This window comes from Scyliorhinus torazame, chromosome 3 (genome assembly GCF_047496885.1).
Source record: "Scyliorhinus torazame isolate Kashiwa2021f chromosome 3, sScyTor2.1, whole genome shotgun sequence".
In the NCBI taxonomy this organism is placed as follows: Eukaryota; Metazoa; Chordata; class Chondrichthyes; order Carcharhiniformes; family Scyliorhinidae; genus Scyliorhinus; species Scyliorhinus torazame.
Window position 1 is genome coordinate 127114076 of NC_092709.1, and position 23140 is coordinate 127137215.

The 23140-nt window shown below is 46.5% G+C and overlaps 1 protein-coding gene across 2 annotated transcripts in view; it reads left to right on the forward strand.

Moving 5' to 3' along the window:
* The window catches only part of LOC140408670 (inactive ubiquitin carboxyl-terminal hydrolase 53-like), a 212925-nt gene that overhangs the window by 62802 nt on the left and 126983 nt on the right, over window positions 1-23140 (forward strand). For both annotated transcript variants that reach the window (XM_072496188.1, XM_072496187.1), the window contains one exon: window positions 6357-6503. In XM_072496188.1, the coding sequence (XP_072352289.1) occupies window positions 6357-6503 (147 nt within the window). The remainder of the gene's footprint in view (window positions 1-6356; window positions 6504-23140) is intronic.

A 23140-nucleotide genomic window follows, 5' to 3' on the forward strand; every position in this document is an offset into this window, starting at 1 on the left:
TATCTGTAGGAGATCAGTCTACATGCATTCAGCTGCCAAATGACTTCCTGTGCCATGATTTCTTTCAAGCATGTGTTGCACTGCGATAATGCTGAGATTTAGCAGAGTCCATTTTAAGTGTGTACATTTTATGGTTAATTCAGTATCCCCGTTCATCAGAAGCTTGCCTGCAAAAAAAATATGAAATAATGAGGGTACTTTTGGCAGTGTATTTTGCAATTTGTTCACATCCATTAATATGTCTTATTGTCTCGTCTGGGTTTCAAACTCTTTTTTTAAAAAAAAATAAAAAATTTCAATTAAGGGCAATTTAACGTGGCCAATCCACCCTTCCTGCACATCTTTGGGTTGTGCAGGTGAGACCCACGCAGACACATGGGAGAATGTACAAACTCCACACAGGCAGTGACCCAGGACCGGGATCGAACCGGGTCCTCGGTGCCGTGGAGCAGCAGTGCTAACCACTGTGCCGCCACTCAAACTCCTTTTGATGGTGGGACCAATCCCACAACTTGAACTTGGCATAGGCCCTTTCCACCAGGCCATTTCTCCTCTCCCGTGTTTTAATTTAGCCAGTCCATGACCGTAAAGCCTGGAACTCTGGACTAATAATTTAACAAGCAGGAGTTCAAATTGCACCATGTCAATTTCAGGGTTTGAATTTGAGAATTAAAAGATCAGCACATCGCAGATAGCAGTGAAAGCATTCAGGAAGCTATTGTATTACGGCTTTATGACTGGTTTAGCTCAGCAGGCTAGACAGCTGGTTTGTTATGCAGAACAAGGCCAGCAGTGCGGGTTCAATTCCCATACCAGCTTACCTGAATAGGCGCCGGAATGTGGCAACTAGGGGCTTTTCACAGTAACTTCATACTTGTGACAATAAAAGATCATTATTATTGTAAAAACTCAAGTACACACTAAAAATGGACTCTGCTAAATCTCAACGATATTCACGTGCAACGCATGCTTGAAAGAAATTATGACACAGGGCATCATTTGACAGTGCACAGACTCGACTCTTCCAGACAAAGCCAGCGGAACACTATGACAGTGCACAACCACAGAAGTCTATAAGGGAAGAAAAGCTGTTGTTCTTGCCCTGCCCATTTAGTTTGTAATTTTATATCATCATGATATCATCATATCCCAAGTTTACCAATGCCTGACATTTGACTTTTTTTCATAAATATTTTAATTAAATTTTACATTTGTACACTCTGCAGGAGATGATTGTAACAGTTATTATTTACATGTTGTTCCTTTTCTTTGGCACCACCTCCTCTTTCCTTTATGTGGCCCTAGTGGGTCCAATACGTAGTGCCCTCCTCCGTTTCTATCCGTAATTGGCTTTGAACAGGTCTTGGAACAGGCTGATTAATTGCCCCCACACTTTGCGGAAGCCATCGTCCGACCCTCGGATGATGTATCTGATCTTTTCTAGATGGAGAAATTCTGACAGGTCTGCCAGCCAGTAGCTGTGGGTGGTGCTGCTGATCACCAGCCGAGTAGGATTCTCCGGCGGGCAATTAAGGAAGCAAATGCAAGAGCAATCGGCCCTCTTGCCCATATGAAGTTCTGGCTGGTCCAATACCCCAAAGCCTGCCACTCTCCGGCACGGCTTACCCTCACCCCCATAACACATTGGACACCACCCCGAAGAAGGCTGTCCAGAACCCGACAAGCCTGGGCATGCCCAGAACATGTGGACGTGGTTGGCCGGGCCTCCCTGACACCGTTCACACTTGTCCTCTACCTCTGGGGAAAAACCTGCTCATTTGGGTTCTGGTTAGGTGCACTCGCTGCACCACTTTAAACTGCATGAGTCTTAGCTTTGCGCAGGAGGAGGTGGAGTTGCCCCGACTTCGTGCTTCGCTCCAGAGTCCCCACCTTACTTCCATCTCTAGTTCATCCTCAGACTTTTGCCTCGCTTAGTCCATATATGTCCCCGCAGTTCCCTTTTTCCATGCTGTCCACATCCAGCAGCTCCTCCAACATTGAGGCTTTAGGGTACCTCGTTTCCTTGCGGAGCAAGTTTTTGACTAGTACATGTCGGTGTTCCTGCCCGTTTGGTAATTCCAGTCTCTCCGTCAGCTCTTCTAATATCTCAAGTCTGTCCCCCGTGTAGAAGTCCCTAATCGCTAGTGTTCACCCCCCCCGTGCTGTCTCCACCTCTTAAAGGTGGCGTCTAGCATGGCTGATGGGAATCTGTGGTTACCGCAGATGGAAGCCATGGGGACACTTCTGTTAAGCCCAACTGCTGTCGCACCTGGTTCCAGGTTCTTAGCGTTGCTATCATCACTGGGCTGGATGTGTGTTTTGGCAGCGGGGATGGGAGCGTTGTCGTGGTGAGGGCTCGGAGGGTCGTTCCCGTGCAAGAGGACACCTCCCAACTAACCCATTCCGTGTTCAGTTCCCTTACCTGTTCCCTCACCCTGTCAGCTGTGGTTGCCCAGTGGTAGTATTGAAAGTTCAGGAAGGCCAGGCCGCCTATGCTTATTCTCCTCTGCAGTGTTGTTTTATGGATTCCTGGATACTCCCCCCCCCCCCCCCCCCACCACACACACACACTACAAACGCCATAATCATTTTAATAATAATAATAATTTTTATTAGTGTCACAAGTAGTTTTACATTACGCTGCAATGAAGTTACTGTGGAAATCAACCAGATACACTGAGGGAGAATTCAGAATGCCCAATTCACTTAACAAGCATGTCTTTCGGGACTTGTGGGAGGAAACCGGAGGAAACCCACACAGACATGGGGAGAACGTGCAGACTCCACACAGATAGTGACCCAAGCCGGGAATCAAATCCAGGTCCCTGGCGCTGTTGAGCAACAGTGCTAACCACTGTGCTACATTTTATCTATTCTTTGGACAAGGCCTTGGGGATGAAGATCGGTATGGATCTAAACACGAAGAGGAACCTTCGGAGTACCTTCATGTTGATCATCTGCACTCTCCCCGCCAGGGAAAGCAGGAGTGCATCCCATCCCTGCAGGTCCTTTTTAACTTCCTCCACCAGACTGGTCAGATTCCACTTGTGGATTCGTGTCCAGTCGTGGGCTATCTGGATCCCCAGGTAGCAAAGTTTTTGGGGGGCTATTTTAAATGGGAGACTTTCCAGCTCTGTCTCTCTCCCCCCCCCCCCCCCCCGGTTTGGGTTCACCAGCAAAACCTCACTTTTGCCCAGGTTGTGTTTGTAGCAATAGAAGGCCCCCCAATCTCTTCCAGAAGCTTCATGATTTTCTAAGTCATTCTGCTGGTCCGAGATGTAGAGGAGCAGATCACCCGCATCGAGTGAGACTCTGTGCTCTCTGCCTCCTCTTCGGATATCCTTCCAGCCTCTCGCATCGCTCAGGGCGATCATCAGGGGTTCAATTTCCAGGGTGAACAGGAATGGGGACAGTGGGCATTCCTGCTTGGCGCATCTGTGTAACTGGAAGTATTCAGAGCTGGTGGTGTTGATCTGAACGCTCGCCTTGGGGGCGTTGTACAGGAGTTTCACACACGAGGTGAACCCCATCCCCAGCTCGAAACGCTCCAGTACCTCATTGAGATACTTGTATGTGCCTCTGGCGAAGGCCTTTTCTGCATCCAGGGAGACAATCACCTCTGGGTGTTCTCTGCACAGATGGGGTCAGTATCACATTCAGCAGCCGTTTGACGTTTGCGATTACCTGTCTACCCTTGACAAAGCCCATCGAGTTCTCTGCGACCACCTCTGGTGTGGAGTTCTACCATCTCTTGGCTAGGACTTTTGTGAGGATTTTCACACCTGTGTTCAGCAGCGAAATGGGTCTATGATACGCATTCTGTCTGGTCTTTGTCTTTTTTGGGTATCAGCAATATGGTGGCCTGTGTTAGCGTTGGAGGCAGAGTACCCCTTGCTAGTGAGTCTGTGAACATTTTTTGTAGATGGCCGCTGGGAACCCTCTGGTCCCGTTGTCTTCCCCGCCTGCATGGACTTGATACTCTCCATGATCTCATCCAGTCCTGCAGATGCTTCCAGCTCCCTCCGTCTATCGTCCCCCACAACTGGCAAGTCCAGTCCATTGCGGGACTGTTTCATCCCAGAGTTCCCGTCGGGGGGGGGGGGCTCAGAGGTGTATAGTCCCCGGTAGAAGGCTTCAGATGCTTGGTTGACCTATTTTGGTTCGACTACCAATCTGCCCCTGCTGTCCTTTACCTCGGCTATTTCTCTTGTGGCTGCCTGCTTTCTCAACTGGTGAGCCAGCAGGCGGCTAGCCTTTTCTCCATGTTCATGAAAGGTCCCCACATGTCTGACAGAGCTGGTGCACTGCCTTCCTGGTGGATAGCAGGTTAAAGTCCATTTGCAGCTTTTTCCTCTCCGCCAGAAACTCTAGAATGGGGCCTCGGAGTATCGTCTGGTGACCTCCTTTCTGGAAGCACCGATTTCCCCAATTCAAAGAAGTCGATACGGGATATACCTTGTGTACTGGTGAGAAGAATGAGAATTTCTTCTCACCTGGGTGCAGAAATCATCTGCTCCATGAACATTCCAATTCCCTAGCCATGCCTGCCTTTTCCCCGATCTGGGGTTTGACCGGTCCATCAATTGGTCTTGTACGCAGTTAAAGTCTCACTCACACTCCCTCTCGCTCTCTCTCACAGATGCGACTCTTGAAGGAAGACTGTCGGCTTTCAAACTTCTCAAATGGGTGAAGACTCTGGATCTTTTCAAAGGGCCATTAAGTCCCCTGACGTTGCAGGTGATAATCCTGGTGGGGGGGTTTTGTCCTCCCCTCCCTGCGGGATCAACCTTGCTTATCTGGTGGACGTGCCCCTGCACTCCGGAGTTTCCCTTTGTCAGGGGGCCATCCGAAATGGCCATGGTCGTCGTTCTCACCATGAGGCCAGGCTCCTGCACTCCGGGATTTCCCTTTGTCCAAGGGGGCACCACATGGGTGCGCCCCTGTACTCCGGGGTTTCTTTTTGTTTGAAATCCTGGTACACTGGTAGTCTATGTCCTTCCCAGCTGCTCACCTTCGTCTGCCTTGCCCACCGCAGGATCCTCTTCTAATCCTGGTACCTATGTATTTTGACGATTATCGCCCTTGGCTGCTCCCTGGCTTTGGGCTTCGGTCAGAGTAACCTGTGTACCCTGCTGATCTCCGGCAGCTTGGGAAAGTTGTCCCTCCCGAATAAGATGTCCAGCATCTGGGCTACATAATCTGTCGGGTCCCTGCACTCTATCCCCTCTAGCAGGCTCGTGATCCGGATATTCTGGTGCCGAGACCAATTCTCCTGATCCTCGACATTCCCCTTCAGGTTCCCCTGGGTCACCATCAACCTTTTCATTTCAGCCTCCAGAGCAACAATCCTGTCGCTCTGGTCTGTCGACGTCTTCTCAAGCTCCAGGATCACCTTCCCCTGAGCTTTCAGTTTCTTGTCCATTCGGCTGATCGGTGTGTGCATAGTGACCAACGCCTCCGTCATCGCCAACTTGACCACCACCTGGATATCTACTCCCTTCATGGGTCCGCCAACTCACTCGCTGCTCTTGACCTTTTCCTCTGCTTCTACCTTCTCTGTGCCATCTTGAGCTCCCATTCGTGGCACACTGCACCTTTCCTCTTCCTTTCTTGCTTGTGGGTAAAATAAGTTTGAATTTTCGGGCTAAATTCGTCCAAATGTGCCTATTTTATTGTATTCTGGAGGAGAGCCAGAGGATATGCGACTGCTCAGCACTCCCCGTCACCGGAAACCGACGTTTGATTTCTATATTTGATCTGGAATCCTTGGTGCTTATTCGTAGAAAAGTTGACATCATGGCTTTGGTGAAAGGTCATGTTCTTTAAGAGACAATGAGAGAAAACAGAGGAATGGTATACAGCGTTCGTCTATCCTAATGGACATAGTGAAATTATGATGCAACAAAATGAACGGGACACAGTGCTCACCATTCCTATTTGTGCATGTCATTGGAGATATGAAATTATAAGAAATAGTAGCAAGGTGTGACTGAGACAGGTTTTGGATCTTGAACCTTACTCCACATTTTACAGAAATTTGAGTTCATTTTTGTGACTATTTATTCAGATGTAGCTTTATTTCAGTTGAAGGAAGATTTTCTAAACAGTTTAATTTAGCTTGTACTGCTGGTAATGTTTGCAACAGCAAATCACGATCCCAAAGGCTGTTCCTTCCCTGCTGCATTCCCCAAGATTTAAATGGTTTTAAACATATTCAGGAATATTTTTGTGTTCGCTGACAGACAAATTGAACATGTTGACATATATCTCCTATACAACAACTATGAAAACATTTTGAATGTTGATTGCTGTTATTTTTGAAATAGTCCCATTTTAATAATTTTTTCATCATTTAGAGTAATTGTGGACAGAAGATAAAGATCAGACGTGTGCTAATGAATTGTCCGGAGATAGTCACCATTGGTTTAGTATGGGATTCTGAGAATTCAGATCTCACATTGGAGGTGATTCGATATTTGGTGCCACATCTCTCTCTCCCTGGAGTAAGTTAGAAAAGACTTGTCTTTTACTTTGTCTTATTTTGAACTATTAACTATTGTTTAGTGCGTAAATATACAAGAGAACCATGTCCAAACTTGTAAAGAGTTTTCAAAATAGTTGCTTTATGACAGGTTTATCCTAAGTCTACAATATGAGATGCATCTAATTTGAGTGAAACTTTTATTGCAAACTGACTGAAAATTCTTTCCTCAACCAAGGTTTGCCCCTCCACTGTGGTTGACGGGGCACTGCCGTGTCCAACCCATTCCTGTACCTCTACCTTCAGCCCTTCCCCTCCCTCCAGAACCATGACGGGGTCCGTCATGTCCACACTTTTCACCCAACCAGCCTCTGCCATGTTTGCCAACTCCAGCATCACTAAACACCACATTCCACAGGGACCACCCCCTCTGACATCCTAGCCCACTCCTTCATTGTCCTGAACCCTTCCACCCCTTCCCCCGCAATCACAGACGGTGCAACACCTTCCCCTTTACCCAATCCCTCCTCTCTGTCCAAGTGTCCAAACACCTCTTTCAGGTGATGCAGCATTTCACATGCAACTCCTTTTAATTTGGTCTACTGCATTTGCTGCTCCAATGCTGTCTCCTCTACATTGGGGAAACAAAACGAAGACTGGGTGACTGCTTTGTTGAACACCTTTGCTCAGTCTGTAAACATGACCCCAACCTTCCAGTCGCTTGCCATTTCAACCCCTCATCTTGCTCTCGTGTCCACATGTCTGTCCTAGGCCTGCTGCAGTGCTTCAGTGAAGCCCACTGCTGTTAGACATTTAGCTGCTGTTGTATAAAGAGTCAAAGGTTCTTCTCCTTTTCACAAACACCTTTTTAAAAAAAAATATATTTTTATTGGCATTTCCCATATTTATAAACAGTTTTATATATACACATCACATTTTTCTTGCCTGCACTAATTTCCTTTATTACACAAGAGAGGTTTAGTTTGTCCTTCGTTTAACTGACCCTATGTGCATTTTGGTGCCCTCTGGATTGGTCTATGGTTCCTCCCCCTTCCCCATTATCACCCGTCTCCCTCCCCAATCTCTCATGGTTTCCCCACCTTCCTTCCGCCTCTTCTCTCTCTCTTCTCTCTCCTCCTTTTGGTACCTCGTCTATCTTGGTGTTCTTTTTTAAAACATTTATTAGGTTACTCCTCGTTGCTGGCCTCGAACAGGTTTTGGAACAGACCGACAAACTGCCCCCAAGTATACATGAAGCCTTCCTCTGACTCTCGGTGGCATACTTAATCTTCTCCAGGTGGAGAAATTCTGAAAAATCAGCGAGCCAGCCTGCAGCTGTGTGGTGCTGCCGATCATCAGCTGAACAGGATTCTACGGCGTGCGATTAGGGAAGCGGTGTTGGCCCCCTTCCTCATGTGTAACTGGCTGCGCCGATATCCTGAAGATTGACACTATTGGGCATGGCTTCACCCTCACCCCCACAACCTTGGACATTGCCTCAGAGAAGGCTGTCCAGAACCCAGAAAACTTGGGGCAAGCCCAAAACTTGTGGGTGTGGTTGGCTGGGCCCTTCTGGCACCGCTCACATTTGTCCTCCGCCTCCGGGAAGAACCTGTTCATTCGGGTTCTGGCCAGGTGCGCTCTGTGCACAACTTTGAGCTGCATTAGGCTTAGTCTTGCGCAGGAGGAGGTGGAGTTCACCCTGCTCAGTGCTTCGCTCCAGAATCTCCATCCTACCGCTGTCCCCAGTTCGTCCTCCCATTTTTGTCTGGTCTCGTCCAGTGGAGTCCGGGCTCTGTCCAGTAGTTGTCCGTATATTTTCCCACATAGCCTCCCCTTCTCATTGCTTGTGCCTATCAGGTCCTTTAGTAGTGTGGTTTCTGGGGCCCCGGGGTACCCTACCGTCTCTTTGCGGAGGAAGTGTTTCATTTGGAGGTGTCTCATTTCCTGTCCTTTTGCTAGCTTCCACTTCGTCAGTTCGTCTAGTGTCGCCAGTCTGTGCCCTACGTAGAAGCCTCCATCTTTTGAAGGTGGTATCTAGCATGGCTGGGGGGGAATCGGTGATTGCCGCATATGGGAGCCATGGGGGACATTTTGGTTATCCCAAAGTGTTGTCTCAGCTGGGTCCACGTTCTCAGCGTGGCCGCTACCACTGGGCTCATTGTATCGCTTGTTGAGGAGGATGGGAGTGCTGCTGTGGCCAGGGCCCGAAGGGTCGTTTCTTTACAGAATGCCTCCTCAGTTGTACCTAATCTGTGTTGGGTTCTTGTACCCATCCCCTCACTCTTTCTGCCGTTGCTGCCCAGTGGTAGTATTGTAGGTTTGGTAAGGCCAAGCCCCTTTGATTTTCCTTCTTTGCAGTATCTGTTTAGGAATTCTCAGGTTCTTACCCCCCCACACAAACACCATGATTAGACTGTCTACGTTTTGGAAAAAGGCCTTGGGGATGAAGATCGGAATGGATCTAAACAGGAAGAGGAACCTTGGCAGTACGTTCATCTTGATCGTCTGCACTCCCCCCGCCAGAGAGAGTGGGAGTGAGCCCCATCTTTGAAGGTCTCTTCTTCCTTCCTCCACCAGGCTGGTCAGGTTCCACTGGTGGATCTGTGTCCAGTCTCTTGCTATCTGGATCCCCAGGTAATGGAATCTGTTCTGGGCTGTTTTGAACGGGAACCACTCCAGCTCTCTCCCTTCCCCGTTTGGGTTCACTGGGATTGCCTCGCTTTTGCCCAGGTTAAGTTTGTAGCCCGAGAAGGTTCCAAACTCTTCAGTATTTGCAGTATTGCCTTCAGTCCCTCCTGTGGCTTCGAGACATAGAGGAGCAGGTCATCTGCACAGAGTGAGCCGCCTCTCCGGATTCCCTTCCAGCTTTTCGCGTCCTGCAGGGCTATCGCCAGGGGTTTGATCGTTAGTGCGAACAAGAGTGAGGACAGGGGGCAGCCCTGTCTTCCTCTCTGCAGCTGGAAGTATTCAGTTCAGATGCTCGCTTTGGAAGCGTTGTACAGGAGCCTCACCTAGGCGGTTAAACCCACTCCTAGCCCAAACCGTTCCAGTACCTCGAGGAGGTATTTCCATTCGACTCTGTCGAAGGCCTTTTCTGTGTCCAGGGAGACGATCACCTCTGGTGTTCTCTCCCCGGGGATGGGGGGGGGGGGGGGGAGAGTCATTATTACGTTCAGCAGCCGCCTGATGTTCGCTGTGAGCTGCCTACCCCGTCGCTTTCATGATGGCCGTTGCGGCTGTTCCTCCCCCAGTTTGTTCGCTCTCACGAACTCCTCCGCTGCCGCTGGGGTGTTAAAAAACAGCTCCTTCCCCACAAATGTTACCCAGAGTTTGGCCGCGAATAACCTCCCAAATTTCACATTACTTTTGTAGAGTGCTGATTTGGCCCTGTTGAATTCAGCCCTTCTTTTGGCCAGGTCCGCCCCAATGTCCTGGTACATCCTTATGATCTTCCCTTCCCACGTGCTTGATTTCGTCTGCCGGGCCCACTTTAGGATTTTTTCCCTGTCTCGGAACCGGGCAGCTTCACGATAATCGCTCTGGTCTGCTTCCCGGCTTTGGGCCTGGGTCGAAGCGACCTGTGTGCCCTGTCGATTTCTGGGGGGGTTTGGAAATTTCTCCCTTCCCACTAGCTTGCCCAGCATTTGGGTGTCGTAGCCTGATGGGTCTCTGCCCTCCATCCCCTCTCGCAGACCCACTATTTTAACATTCTGCCGCCTGGACCTATTTTCCTGGTCCTCCACTTTCCCTCCTAGGCTCCCCTGGGTCGTTACCAGCCTTTTCACCTCGGTTTCCTGAATTTCCATCCTGTCGCTCTGGTCCGAGGTGGCCCTCTCTAACTCCTGAATCGTTTTCTCCTGCGCCTCCACCTTCCTTTCCAGGCCATCGATGGTTCGCTGCATTTTGTCCGTTATCTCCGCCAGCATCTCCTTCATCATTGTGTGGAGTTCCGTCCTGATTGCCTCCCTCATGGCGTTTATCTCCATTTTTATCTCCTCCTTTATGGCCTTTATTTCCGTATTCAGCACACTTCTCCATTCCTTCCCCCTGTGCGGGGGGTGGGGAGGGGGGGATATGGTCGCCGTGTCCTGTTCCTGCTCTGCTGCTCGGCCCTCCAGCTTCCGCTTCCTGGTTCGCCTGAACCTCCGTCTCGCCTCGTGGGGCTGTCTGCCTGCGCGGCCGCAGTTCATGCCTTTTTCCTTCGCCTTCGCTGCTGCTCCTTCTTACATCTCGTCGCCCCCCCCCCGATTTATTATTATTCGCAGGCATATTTCTCTTATGTGCCTTTGTTTTTTTTATTGGGTTTTGGTGCCAAAATGAAATTATTATTTCCCCCCCCCCCCAAAGAACAAAACCCCAAGGTTTTTTCCTTTTAAAAACGATTTTATTTTTATAAAATTGATTTTTTTCTTTAAACCGCTTTTTAAAAAAAAAAAAAATGTTTTTTAAATTTTCAGGAGAGAAAAAAAAAGTTGAATAAAATTTATTTATTTATTTTTTTGTCTTATCCTCTCTGTATTCCGACTTTCAGGCTGTTTCTTGTTGCGATCTCCACTCTTCCACGTGCAGCGCACCGGGACCAGTCTTTTTTTTCTCTTCAGCTCTGTGGAACGGAGCTTTGGCACCTGGGCAGGCCGAGGGAGGCCGGGCCGATTTCGCGGGACTTTAATTTTTTAAAAACCCGTCGGGAAACCCCCCCCAAAAAAACACTATTTTGTCGACCTGCAGGAGCCTCTTTGCTGCGGCCACTCCATTCGCGAATGCCACCGGAAGTCCCTCTTTCACAAACACCTTTATTTCACTTTAACAGTCTCTGCATGAAACTTTATCTTCACATCACCTGACACAAAGACCACCTGAAGCCTCTTTACATATCAGTGTCAATTATTGGATACTTAACATAAATGAGACAACTAATTGGAATGTCTCAACCCATTACTTAACAGTCTCCCCTTCCTTGGAGAAAAAAAATTAGGTGAAAACAAAATTACAAGAAACTCAAAAACACCCGACCAATTTCCCCCCGTCTCTTTTTTTCTTTTTTTTTTGGAAGAAAAAAGTCTCAGAGACAGGCGCCCTTCATTAACGATATCCAAAACTTTCTGTGAACTAGCCCCTCTCTTTGTAAAACAGTCTGACAATTGATAGCTACTGTCAACCCATTTAATTTTTTCTATTTCCCCTCTGTCCAACATCTGCCTCAAACTTGCGATGTCTGTCCTTAACCTTTTTTCATTGACACGTTTTGTAGAATGCACATTTTTCCACAGGGATTTATTGTCAATGTGACATTCAATAGGTATATTACCCAAATCCCCTTATTCCAAAATTTCTGTCAATATCTGAGACATATAAAAGGCCATATCCACCGCCTCTATAAGGCTTAACATCTCAGCAGCCAAAGTGCTTTTGACCACTCTTCTTATTTTCTTTGTTTCCCACACAAGAGGGCAACATTTACCGTTGTTCACCAAAAGGAAAATTATAAAACCTCCTGCGCTTGAAACCCCATCACATAAATTTGCATCGGACGCATCACTATAAACTAGGAGTTTCAAGTGCTTACGGTCACCTAAAACTGGGAACCTCAAAACACACTGCTGCGTTTTTAGTTTGACCAACTCTTTATTTGCTCTTATTATGTCTTCCACTTTGGGATCATTCATTTTTGTACTCCACTCTAAGACATCAAAACTCACGTCCGGTCTAGTCTGTCTACCTAACCAATTCTGTTGCCCAATTAAACTTTGCAGTTGCTATTTTTCCATCTTTGAAACCTTGCATCTTTTTGTGAAAACCCAGCCACGACTAATTGCTATTGGGCTGATGCTTTCCAAATAAGATTGCTGACGTAAAGTTGCCCCTAACTTAGTCTGTCTGATTTCCAGTCCAATATATTTAAATGCACCGGAAGCCTGACTTCCAACCCTGAATTCTTTCCTCAAACCAGAGATTACAATAGCTTCAAAATCACTAGTCCCACCCCACAAAAAATCATCGACATACATCATAAGGATGCCGGAAAGATTTCCTTTATAGTGCCAGTAAAACATTGCCGGATCTGCTTTCAACTGGCAACAGCCTAACATTAACAAAACTGACCTTAACGAAAAGTACCAGACTCTAGACGCATCATTTAATCCATATACACATTTGTTCTACTTCCAGAGTAGCCCTTCTGTGTTCGCTGCCTCTTTTAAGAGGACGGAGAAAAATGTCTCTCTGGAGCTGATGCCCCTGCAAAAAGGCAGCTTTTATATCTATAGATTTGCATTCCCATACCTTTGTGGGTAATAGAGCCAAGAAGATCTTTAAAATAACCTTTCCTGCTGTAGGTGAATCTACCCTTAAATCCTGATCTTCTAAGTTTTCTTCAAATCCCCTTGCCACAAGCCTGGCCTTTGCCTTATAAATTCCATCCGGAAGAACCTTTCCTGTGCAAATCCATCTATTGGATAGAGCTCTTTGTCCCCTATCCGGTACTTCCGTGTACACCCCAAATTCACTCAGTTCTTGCTGTTTGGCATCTTTGATAACTTTTTCATCTAATTTATTGGAAGCCACCAAAATCTCACGTGCATGTGGGCTTGTACTCCTATTAATATTTGTAGTCTTACTCATGTTCCGAGATCTTGATAAAGTACGTCCCCTCTCCTGCCTGGTATCTCATTCTGTACTGCTACTGCTTGATCTTTCCCTTCTGCTGTAGGATGTCCTTTCAATAGTTCTCGACCTTTTCCTGCGGACCTATTCACTATCCAATGTACTATCTGAACTGGCACTGCCTTTCTGTGCCCTCCATTTTTGAACTTCGTGTTCCCAATCCATTGCCTTGACTCCCTCCCCTGAATGCTGTACATTCAACCAATGTTTATACTTTGCAGTGGCCTTCCCTGCTCTAATAATAACAGTTGCATCCTTCCATTGACTAGACCCTTCAGGCAAGTATGTCACTTTTGTACCAACTTTTGGCAGATGTCCTTTTGGAAAAATGGCCTGTTCCAATTCATCAGAAGGTTGTGTTCATCTACAGAAATCCTGTCTATATTAGTTAACTGGTCCTCATAGTTCTGTAACACGTGCGTACCAGATGACTCTGGTTCCTCGTCATGTGTCAGCTGTCTAAATTTGTAATCTGTACCCATTATCCTTGATGAATGTACCCTAACAGTTTGATTGGCATGTTGCAAAATAATTGTTTTGCCATCTTCCCTGGGCCTTTCCATTCATTAAAATTGTCTCTCTTCTAGTACACTGTCTCCTTGCTGAAAAACGGTATCTGATGGCCGTACATTATGTCTTAAAGCTCTGTGAATTCTTTCAGAGACTTCTGCTTCCAAAGAAAATGTTCTACTGTTATGTAATGCATTTAAATGCTCAGCAAAGGCAGAGCTAATTGTAGTCCCTTCCCAAGCTGGAGGCTGGTCATCCAAAATGGACAGAATTTTAGGATTTCTACCAAACACTAATTGATAGGAACTATAGCCCCCAACCATCTGCAATTAATTATTTGCATGTAACGCCCATGCTAAAGCTGTATTTAGTTTGCAGTTTGGTCTATTTGCCAAAATTTTCCGGAGCATATCATATTACCACATGGTTTCTTTCACACACACCATTACTAAATAGGCTTTTCACAGCCATATTCATAACTGTGATATTCACGTTTTCACACACATCTCTAAACTCATCATTAGCAAATTCTCCCCCATTGCCCGTAAGGAATTTTGCCGGTGGGCCCATTCCTGTCCCTATCCATTTTTCCACGATTTGATCCAGAATTACTCTTCTTTACTTCGCGCAATCATTGATTGACTAAATATGGTTGCTAAATCTACAAAATGCAAAATAAATATATTATTGGTTTTATCCCAGATCTCTAGGTCCATGGCCACAATGTTGTTAAAATCCCTGGCCAAAGGCCTGGCCAAAGTTAGGGTTACTATCGGTCGTGCTGGTGTCCTTCTGTACTTCCTACAATCTTCACAGCGATCACTAACCTATTCTTTCAGTTTAGTATAGTCTTCATCCCTTACCCCTGCATCCTTCCATAAATTTTTCAGGAGGAGACGGATGCGCAAATTGCCTACGCAGTTTTAATACAACAAGCTTTTTATCAGCGAAAGTCCCATTTTCGACTGCCATTAACACATCCTTAACAACTGTACTTGAAATTTTATTTGTCAGTAATGAAATACAATAGTGTCCCGACTGTGTAAATTGTAAGTCCACCATCTTTCCAAAAACTGTTGCCTTATCCTGTTCCATATCCAGTTTCATGTGTGCTTTCTTCATCGACGGTCTGCACAGAAGCAAAGGTCCGTGCTAATGAAATGATCCATTCTGGCAATATTGTAAGGGGATCACCACTCTTTTCAGCGACTTCAGAGTATTATCATCCCCAAACCTGAAACTTGTGGAACTTTCAAATTCCTTAACCTTGTGACGACTTTCAGCATTCAAGGAGTCCAGGTAACATTTTAACCAGTCAATTCCACACGCAGTAGATGTGCAGCCACTGTCCAATACAGCACAATTGAAGGATTCTGCATCCAACATCCTCATTACCGGCGTAAAACTGCTTGTTAATAGGACAATGCGTTCTTTCTGGTCACTGTCTTTTTCCTCTTCTGACTCTTCCATGTCATGTGTCGCTTCAAACACTATTATAAAGTGTTGGACAGTTGAAAGCATAATGGTATTGAGAGTCACATCGAAAACATCCATTTATCATGCCCCGTGCATTTCTGGGGTTCATCTTCCTGTTGTAGTTTCTAACTGGGTTTCGGTCTTCATAATTTCCGGGTTGCGATCTCCTCCTATAGTCTTGGAACCTGTTTGTGGCTGTGCGATTTTGCCATCCTGTTAGTAGTGTGTCTTCCATATTCTGCTTTATTGCAAACTGACCTATTTGGGTCATCAGAGCCATCGGAATCAAATGTGTCCCCAGAAACTTTTTTAAAGCTTCTGTCATCTGATCGAATAAGGTATCCTTATCTGCAAACTGAACTCCTGTCAAAACCTGGAGCCTATCCATGTTGTTCACTCTAGCACAGTCAAGTAATTTAAAGGCCAACACAGACTGTGGAAGTTCCAGATTGTGGTTCTGCAGCCTTTTATATAGTCTGCCAAATTCCATTATATAGTCTTCCATGGAGAATTCCTCTCTTTTCCAGAACCTATCAAAATCCGACCATGCTACATACACACTTAACTAGTCATCCTTCTTATAAATCTTGTCCATATAACGTAATAGAGTCTGCAGACCTTCTTCTGAGTCTAACTCTTCCAATTCCAGCTCAGAAAATACTTTGCTTCGGATTTCACTATCATAAGGTAGAGAAAGAGCCAATGCCATACCTTGTTTTCTGTTTCCCTTAGTCCACATAACTACTGCACTTCTCCATTGATTGTACGATCCCCTTTCAGAAAATGTACGATCCCCTTTCAGAAAATAAGGTGGGTAGTCATATCTGGCCATCTTTATCCTAGGTTCAGCCATATTTTTTTTTTCTTCTCACTCACTCCTTGGTTTGGTCTGGAAACGTCGTATCTTTCAACTCTTTACATTTGCACAGCAACCGTCCTCTGCTACCATTTGTTACACGTTTAGCTGCTGTTGTATAAAGAGTCAAAGGTTCTCCTTTTCACAAACACCTTTATTTCACTTTAACAAACTCTGCACAAAACTCCATCTTCACATCACCTGACACAAAGGCCACCTGAAGCCTCTTTACATATGTGTCAATTATTGGATACTTAACATAAATGTGACAACTAATTAGAATGTCTCTTAACCCATTACTTAACACTGCAAACTGGAAGAACAATACCCCATCTTCCGATTCGCACATTTCAGCCTTCAGGACTCAACATTTGAGTTCAGCAACTTTGGACGGTGACCTTTCTCCTTCATCTTGAGCCTCACCTCCCCGCCCCCACTTGTAGTTTGCTTTAAAAAAAAATCATTTACAGGATGTGGGCGTCAGATGTTTAGGCCTGCATTTATTGTCCATCCCTAGTTGCCCTTCAGAATGTGGTGGTGAGTTGCTTTCTTGAACCGCTGCAGTCTTTGAGGAGTAGATACACCCACTGTGCTGTTAGGGAGGGGTTTCTGGTTCTAGGATGTTGCTCCAGCGACAATGAAGGGACGGAGATATATTTCCAAGTCCGGATGAGTGACTTGGAGGTGAACTTCCAGGTAATTTTCAGTTCCCTTAGCCTGCCCCAACATAACCCAACCCACCCCAAATGATTACCTATCCCTTGTTCAATTTTTGTTACCATTAGCACATTCTGCTATCTTACCATTGCCACTCATAGCACTCCTCATACCTCATAGAATCCCTACAGTGCAGAAAGAGGCCATTTGGCCCATCCAGTCTGCACCAATCCTATGAAAGAGCACCAGCACTAGGCCCAATGCCTTCTCTGGCCTTGTATCCCCACCCAACCATTGGACACTAAGGGGCAATTCAGCATGACCAATCCACCAAACCTGCATATCTTTGGAATGTGGGAGGAAACCCACACAGACACGGGAGAAAGTTCAAACTCCTCAAACAGTTACCCGAGGTCGGAATCGAAGCCAGATGCCTGGCGCTGTGCGACAGCAATGCCAACCACTGCCACCGTGCGCCCTTAATGGCACCATTAACACTTCTCTTTCTCTTATGTCTATGGCACCTTTGTCAATCTCTCCTTTGCCCCGAACTCTCCTGTTGTTCTTTTCTCCCCACCACCTCCACCCACTTCTCCTACTATATAATTAATTACATTTCTACTTTTCTTAACTCTGTGGAAGGGTCATTTGGAATCTACATTAACTCTGTTTCTCTCCACAGATGCTGTCAGGCCTACTGAGTTTATCCAGCATTTTCTGTTTTTATTATTAAAAATGGGACTTGTCTGCCATAGTAAGCTATTATCTAAAAAATATTTGTAACTGTTATAAAACCATCATGAAATACCTTTACTAAACCAACTTTGCCATGTTTAGAATTTTTCAAAAATTGTTATTTCCATATTTGGGTATTTTGTGAAGTTTGCAGTGCCTTCATCAAAAAGACAGATGAACTACTTTCTTGCAGTTCTTTGTCAATCACACTTCTTGGTAGGAACAGAGAACCAGGAGTAAATCCCTTAGCTCAAGGAGAATAGAACTGATCTGACCTAATTTCATCATCTTGTCTTTGTCCCTTATCCCAAAATACCTTTCATTAACAAAAATCTATCAATCTCATATCTCAGCTACAGTTTGTGGAAGACTTCCAAACACCTGTCAGCCTCTGGGTGTAGAAGTGTTGCTTAATTTCACTCCTAAAAGACCTGGCTCTAAATTTTATGTCTAGTCTTAGATTACCCAACCAGCAGAAATAGTATCTCCCTATTGAATAGCCATTAAATCTTCGAAATTGCAGGGAATATAGTCGTTGTTTGTGTAATTTCCTTGGAGTCTAGCGTGATGGCACAGGTGCTTTTGGGGGAAAAGGCCTATGTTTTGTGTTGGTGTGATGGTCACTTTAAGAACTCTCAGAGATGATTTCTGGTTTTAAATAAAGCTTGCGAATGATCATGTGCCAGTTACCTGTAAGATTCCCCACTGGGTCACTGTGCGGAGTCTGCACATTCTCCCGTTTCCTCAAGGTGCTCCGGTTTCCTCCCACAGTCCAAAGACGTGCAGGTCAGGTGGATTGGCCATGATAAATTGCCCTTGGTGACCAAAAAAAAGGTTAGGAGGGGTTATTGGGTTACGGGGGGATAGGGTGCAAGTGAGGGCTTAAGTGGGTCGATGCAGACTCGATGGGCCGAATGGCCTCCTTCTGCACTATGTTCTATAAACAGTAAAAATGGGCCAATAAATTAATTAAAGTATGCTCTGTGAGTGTGCGTAGTGTTGCGTTCAAGCAGTTTTTTTTTTAGTTTAGGATAAGTTCGCTAGAGAGAACTTACTTTTCTCCAGCAGAATTCAGTGGAAATTGTGTTGCTAAAAGAATTTTAAACTCTTGTTAACTTCATGAAGGGGAAATCATGTCTGACCAGTTTATTAGAATTCTTTGAAGTGGTAACAAGCATGGAAACCAATGAACATAATATACTTGGATTTCCAAAAGGCATTCGATAAGTACCATACAAAAAGCTACTTAATAACATGAGTCTCGATGATGTTGGTAGTATATTAGAATGGATAGAGAATTGGCGAACTGATAGAAGGCAGGGAGTTGGGATTAGAGGCGCATTTTCAGGATGGCAACCTGTATGTGGTTTAGTGCCACAGGGATCAGTGCTTGGGTCGCAATTATTTTCAATATATATGAATGACTTGGGTGAGGGGAGTCAATATACTGTTATGAGATTTGAAGATGACACAAAAATAGCTAGGAAGGAAGTGGTGGAGGTGGCACAGAATCTACAGTGGGAAATAGACCGGTTGAGTGGGCAAGAACATGGCAGATGGAATATAATGTTGGAAAATGTGACGTTATGCACTTTAGTAGGAAAAATGAAGGAGCTGAATATTATTTAAATGGAGAAGGACTGTAGAAAGTGGCAGCACAGAGATTTGGGGTCCATGTGCATAAATCAACCCTTTCCCCCTCCCCCCGCTAGATCCTTATCTAGCTCTTTTGCTCCCCACATAACACTCCCGCAAGTCAGCTGACTCCTGCTGACCCCGGCCTTCCCCACCATCCCATTGACCCCCCCCCCCCCCCGGTGTGGAAATCCCCCCCCCCCTCCCCAGCAATCAGTGTGCGCTCCTCCATCCCCTCCGTCCCTCCCTAGCGCGGGAAAAAGCCTGCGCTTTCCTGAGCCAGCCACACCCCCTCTGGCGCAGCTCCTGTTGCAGCCCTATCCCAATTCCCCCATCCCCGGGCCTCCCCTCCCTCCAGCACCGGCGCCCACATTCTCTCACAGTCTCCCCATCAGATCTCTTCCCCCATCTCCATCCATCGCCCAACCCGTGAAACATTCCCTATGCATAGTTAAAACCCTGTATACAACCGACATCCCCCCCCCCCCCCCCCAACACAACCACAGACCCTCAGTTTGAGTCCAACTTTTCAGTTTGTATAAAGGTCCAAGCCTCTTCAGGCGTTTCAAAGTAGTGGTGTTGATCCTGAAATGTGACCCACAATCGCGCTGGCTGCAGCATTCCGAATCTCACCCCCTTCCTATGCAGCACTGCCTTGGCCCGATTAAAACCAGCTCTCTTCAACAAACAAAGAACAAAGAAATGTACAGCACAGGAACAGGCCCTTCGGCCCTCCAAGCCCGTGCCGACCATACTGCCCGACTAAACTACAATCTTCTACACTTCCTGGGTCCGTATCCTTCTATTCCCATCCTATTCATATATTTGTCAAGATGCCCCTTAAATGTCCCTATCGTCCCTGCCTCCACTACCTCCTCCGGTAGTGAGTTCCAGGCACCCACTACCCTCTGCGTAAAAAACTTGCCTCGTACATCTACTCTAAACTTTGCCCCTCTCACCTTAAACCTATGCCCCCGAGTAATTGACCCCTCTACCCTGGGGAAAAGCCTCTGACTATCCACTCTGTCTATGCCCCTCATAATTTTGTATACCTCTATCAGGTCGCCCCTCAACCTCCTTCGTTCCAGTGAGAACAAACCGAGTTTATTCAATCGCTCCTCATAGCTTATGCCCTCCATACCAGGCAACATTCTGGTAAATCTCTTCTGCACCCTCTCTAAAGCCTCCACATCCTTCTGGTAGTGTGGCGACCAGAATTGAACACTATACTCCAAGTGTGGCCTAACTAAGGTTCTATACAGCTGCAACATGACTTGCCAATTCTTATACTCAATGCCCCGGCCAATGAAGGCAAGCATGCCGTATGCCTTCTTGACTACCTTCTCCACCTGTGTAGCCCCTTTCAGTGATCTGTGGACCTGTACTCCTAGATCTCTTTGACTTTCAATACTCTTGAGGGTTCTACCATTCACTGTATATTCCCTACCTGCATTAGCCCTTCCAAAATGCATTACCTCACATTTGTCCAGGTTAAACTCCATCTGCCATCTCTCCGCCCAAGTCTCCAGACAATCTAAATCCTGCTGTATCCTCAGACAGTCCTCATCGCTATCCGCAATTCCACCAACCTTTGTGTCGTCTGCAAACTTACTAATCAGACCAGTTACATTTTCCTCCAAATCATTTATATATACTACAAAGAGCAAAGGTCCCAGCACTGATCCCTGTGGAACACCACTGGTCACAGCCCTCCAATTAGAAAAGCATCCCTCCATTGCTACCCTCTGCCTTCTATGGCCTAGCCAGTTCTGTATCCACCTTGCCAGTTCACCCCTGATCCCGTGTGACTTCACCTTTTGTACTAGTCTACCATGAGGGACCTTGTCAAAGGCCTTACTGAAGTCCATATAGACAACATCTACTGCCCTACCTGCATCAATCATCTTAGTGACCTCCTCGAAAAACTCTATCAAGTTAGTGAGACACGACCTCCCCTTCACAAAACCGTGCTGCCTCTCACTAATACACCACCTCCGTCGCCACCTCCGTACTCCAGTCCTGATAGATTCGGATCACCGTATTCTCCCACCTGCTGCTCCGCTCTTTCTTGGCCCATCTCAAGACACACTCTCTGTCCACGAAACGATGAAACCTCACCACTACCGCCCTTGGCAGCTCGTTGGCCTTGGGTCTCCTCGCCAGGACCCGATGAGCCCCATCTAGCTCCAGGGGACTCTGAGAGGCCTCCGCACCCATCAGCGAATTGAGCATCGTGCTCACATATGCCCCGGCATCGCCCCCCTCCACCCCTTCAGGGAGACCCACAATCCGAAGATTCTTCCTCCTCGACCTGTTCTCCAGGTCTTCGAATCTTTCCGCCCACCTCTTATGCAGCGCCTCGTGCGCCTCCATCTTCACCGCCAGGCCCAAGATCTCGTCCTCGTTCTCTGCGGCTTTTTCCCGCACCTCCCGGATCTCTACCCCGTGGGCCTTCTGGGTCTCCTTTAGCCTCTTGATCGCCGTCAGCAGTGGCGCCAGCACCTCTTTCTTAAGCTCCTCCACGCAGCGCCTGAGAAACTCCTGCTGCTCCGGCCCCTATGCCGCTCGATCTCCACCCTCCGCCATCTTGTTTTTTCTCCCTCGCTTCTTTCGCTGCTCCAAAACCGCATTTTTGATCGCTCCACTCCATATACTATGGAAGGGGGACCTTGCTCTCACCTTCCCACATGGGAAGTCGTCGAAAAATTTCCATTGGGGCTGCTCTGGAGAGCCCAAAAGTCCGTTCTAGCGGGAGCCGCCGAAATGTGCGGCTTAGCTCCGGATAGCCGCAACCGGAAGTAATTTAGGCAGAGTTCTAATCATAGAATATAATCCTGACCGTGCAGAAGGAGGCCACTCGGCCCATAAAGTCTGCACCGACCCATCGAAATGAGCACACTACCCATGTCCACCCATTCCTGGACACTAAGGGCCAATTTATCATGTCCTATACACCTAACCCGCAAATCTTTGGAAGCCAGACCAGCCGGAGGAAACCCATGCAGACACCCATGCAAACTCCACACAGACCGTCACCCGAAGTCGGAGTTGAACTTGGATAATAATATAATAATAATTGCTTATTGTCACAAGTAGGCTTCAAATGAAGTTACTGTGAAAAGCCCCTAGTCGCCACATTCCGGCGCCTGTTCGGGGAGGCCGGTATGCGAATTGAACCCGTGCTGCTGGCATTGTTCTGCATTGCAAGCCAGCCCACTGTGCTAAACCAGCCCCTGGTGCTGTGAGTGCTAACCATTGTGCCACTGTGTCGCCCCGATCTATTAGGTCCAAAGTGGATGACCACACGGTTGGCTGTGTTGAATTCCATTTACCATAGGTTTGGTCCATTCACTTAATTAGTAATATATCTTTGTTATTTAATGTTTCAATCTACACTGTTTACAGTGCTATCGATTTTTTTATCATCTGCAAACTTGGGTACGTATCTCTCCATCCTGTAATCCAAGTCGCTAGTAAGTGCAGGAAATAGTTGAGACACCAACACTGATCCCTGTGGGATTCCATTAGTCACATCCTGCCAATCAGAGTACCTGCCCTTATGTGGCTCAATGTTTGATAATGCTCATATGTATCCAAATACAATCTGAAATCCTTCTTTCTATATCAGTCCATTATACTTTGCATTGATGTGCCTAATTTGTTTCCCTCTGACTGCTCATGGCAAGGGTAATCTTGAAATTTTTACACTGGAAATCCTGAGATTTTAATTGTGCACTTAACTCATTTAACGTTGTTCACAAGGGTTCTATCTTCTTACCTATATCACTGGTTCCTAACATGAGCCAGGTTGGGTCACCCTCTCAGTAATATTCTCTTTTTAATGAAGTTGCCCATCACGCCAAAGGAATACAAAGATTTTCTGTTGAATAAGTAATTGCATTTTTAACACCTTTTTTTTCCTCCCATACCTGCCTCCCTTTTTCCCTTCATGTTGCTTGGTCCATAGTGCAGGTAAGTTATTCATATATCCCCCCCCATCATAAATCACTGAGCACATCTGGATTTCCGTTATCCAGTACAGTAAATCCATCAATTTTGAACCTCCAATGTAGTTGTTTTTCACTGCCTCCATCTCGATCATTCTTGCTAAACCACGCTCTCCA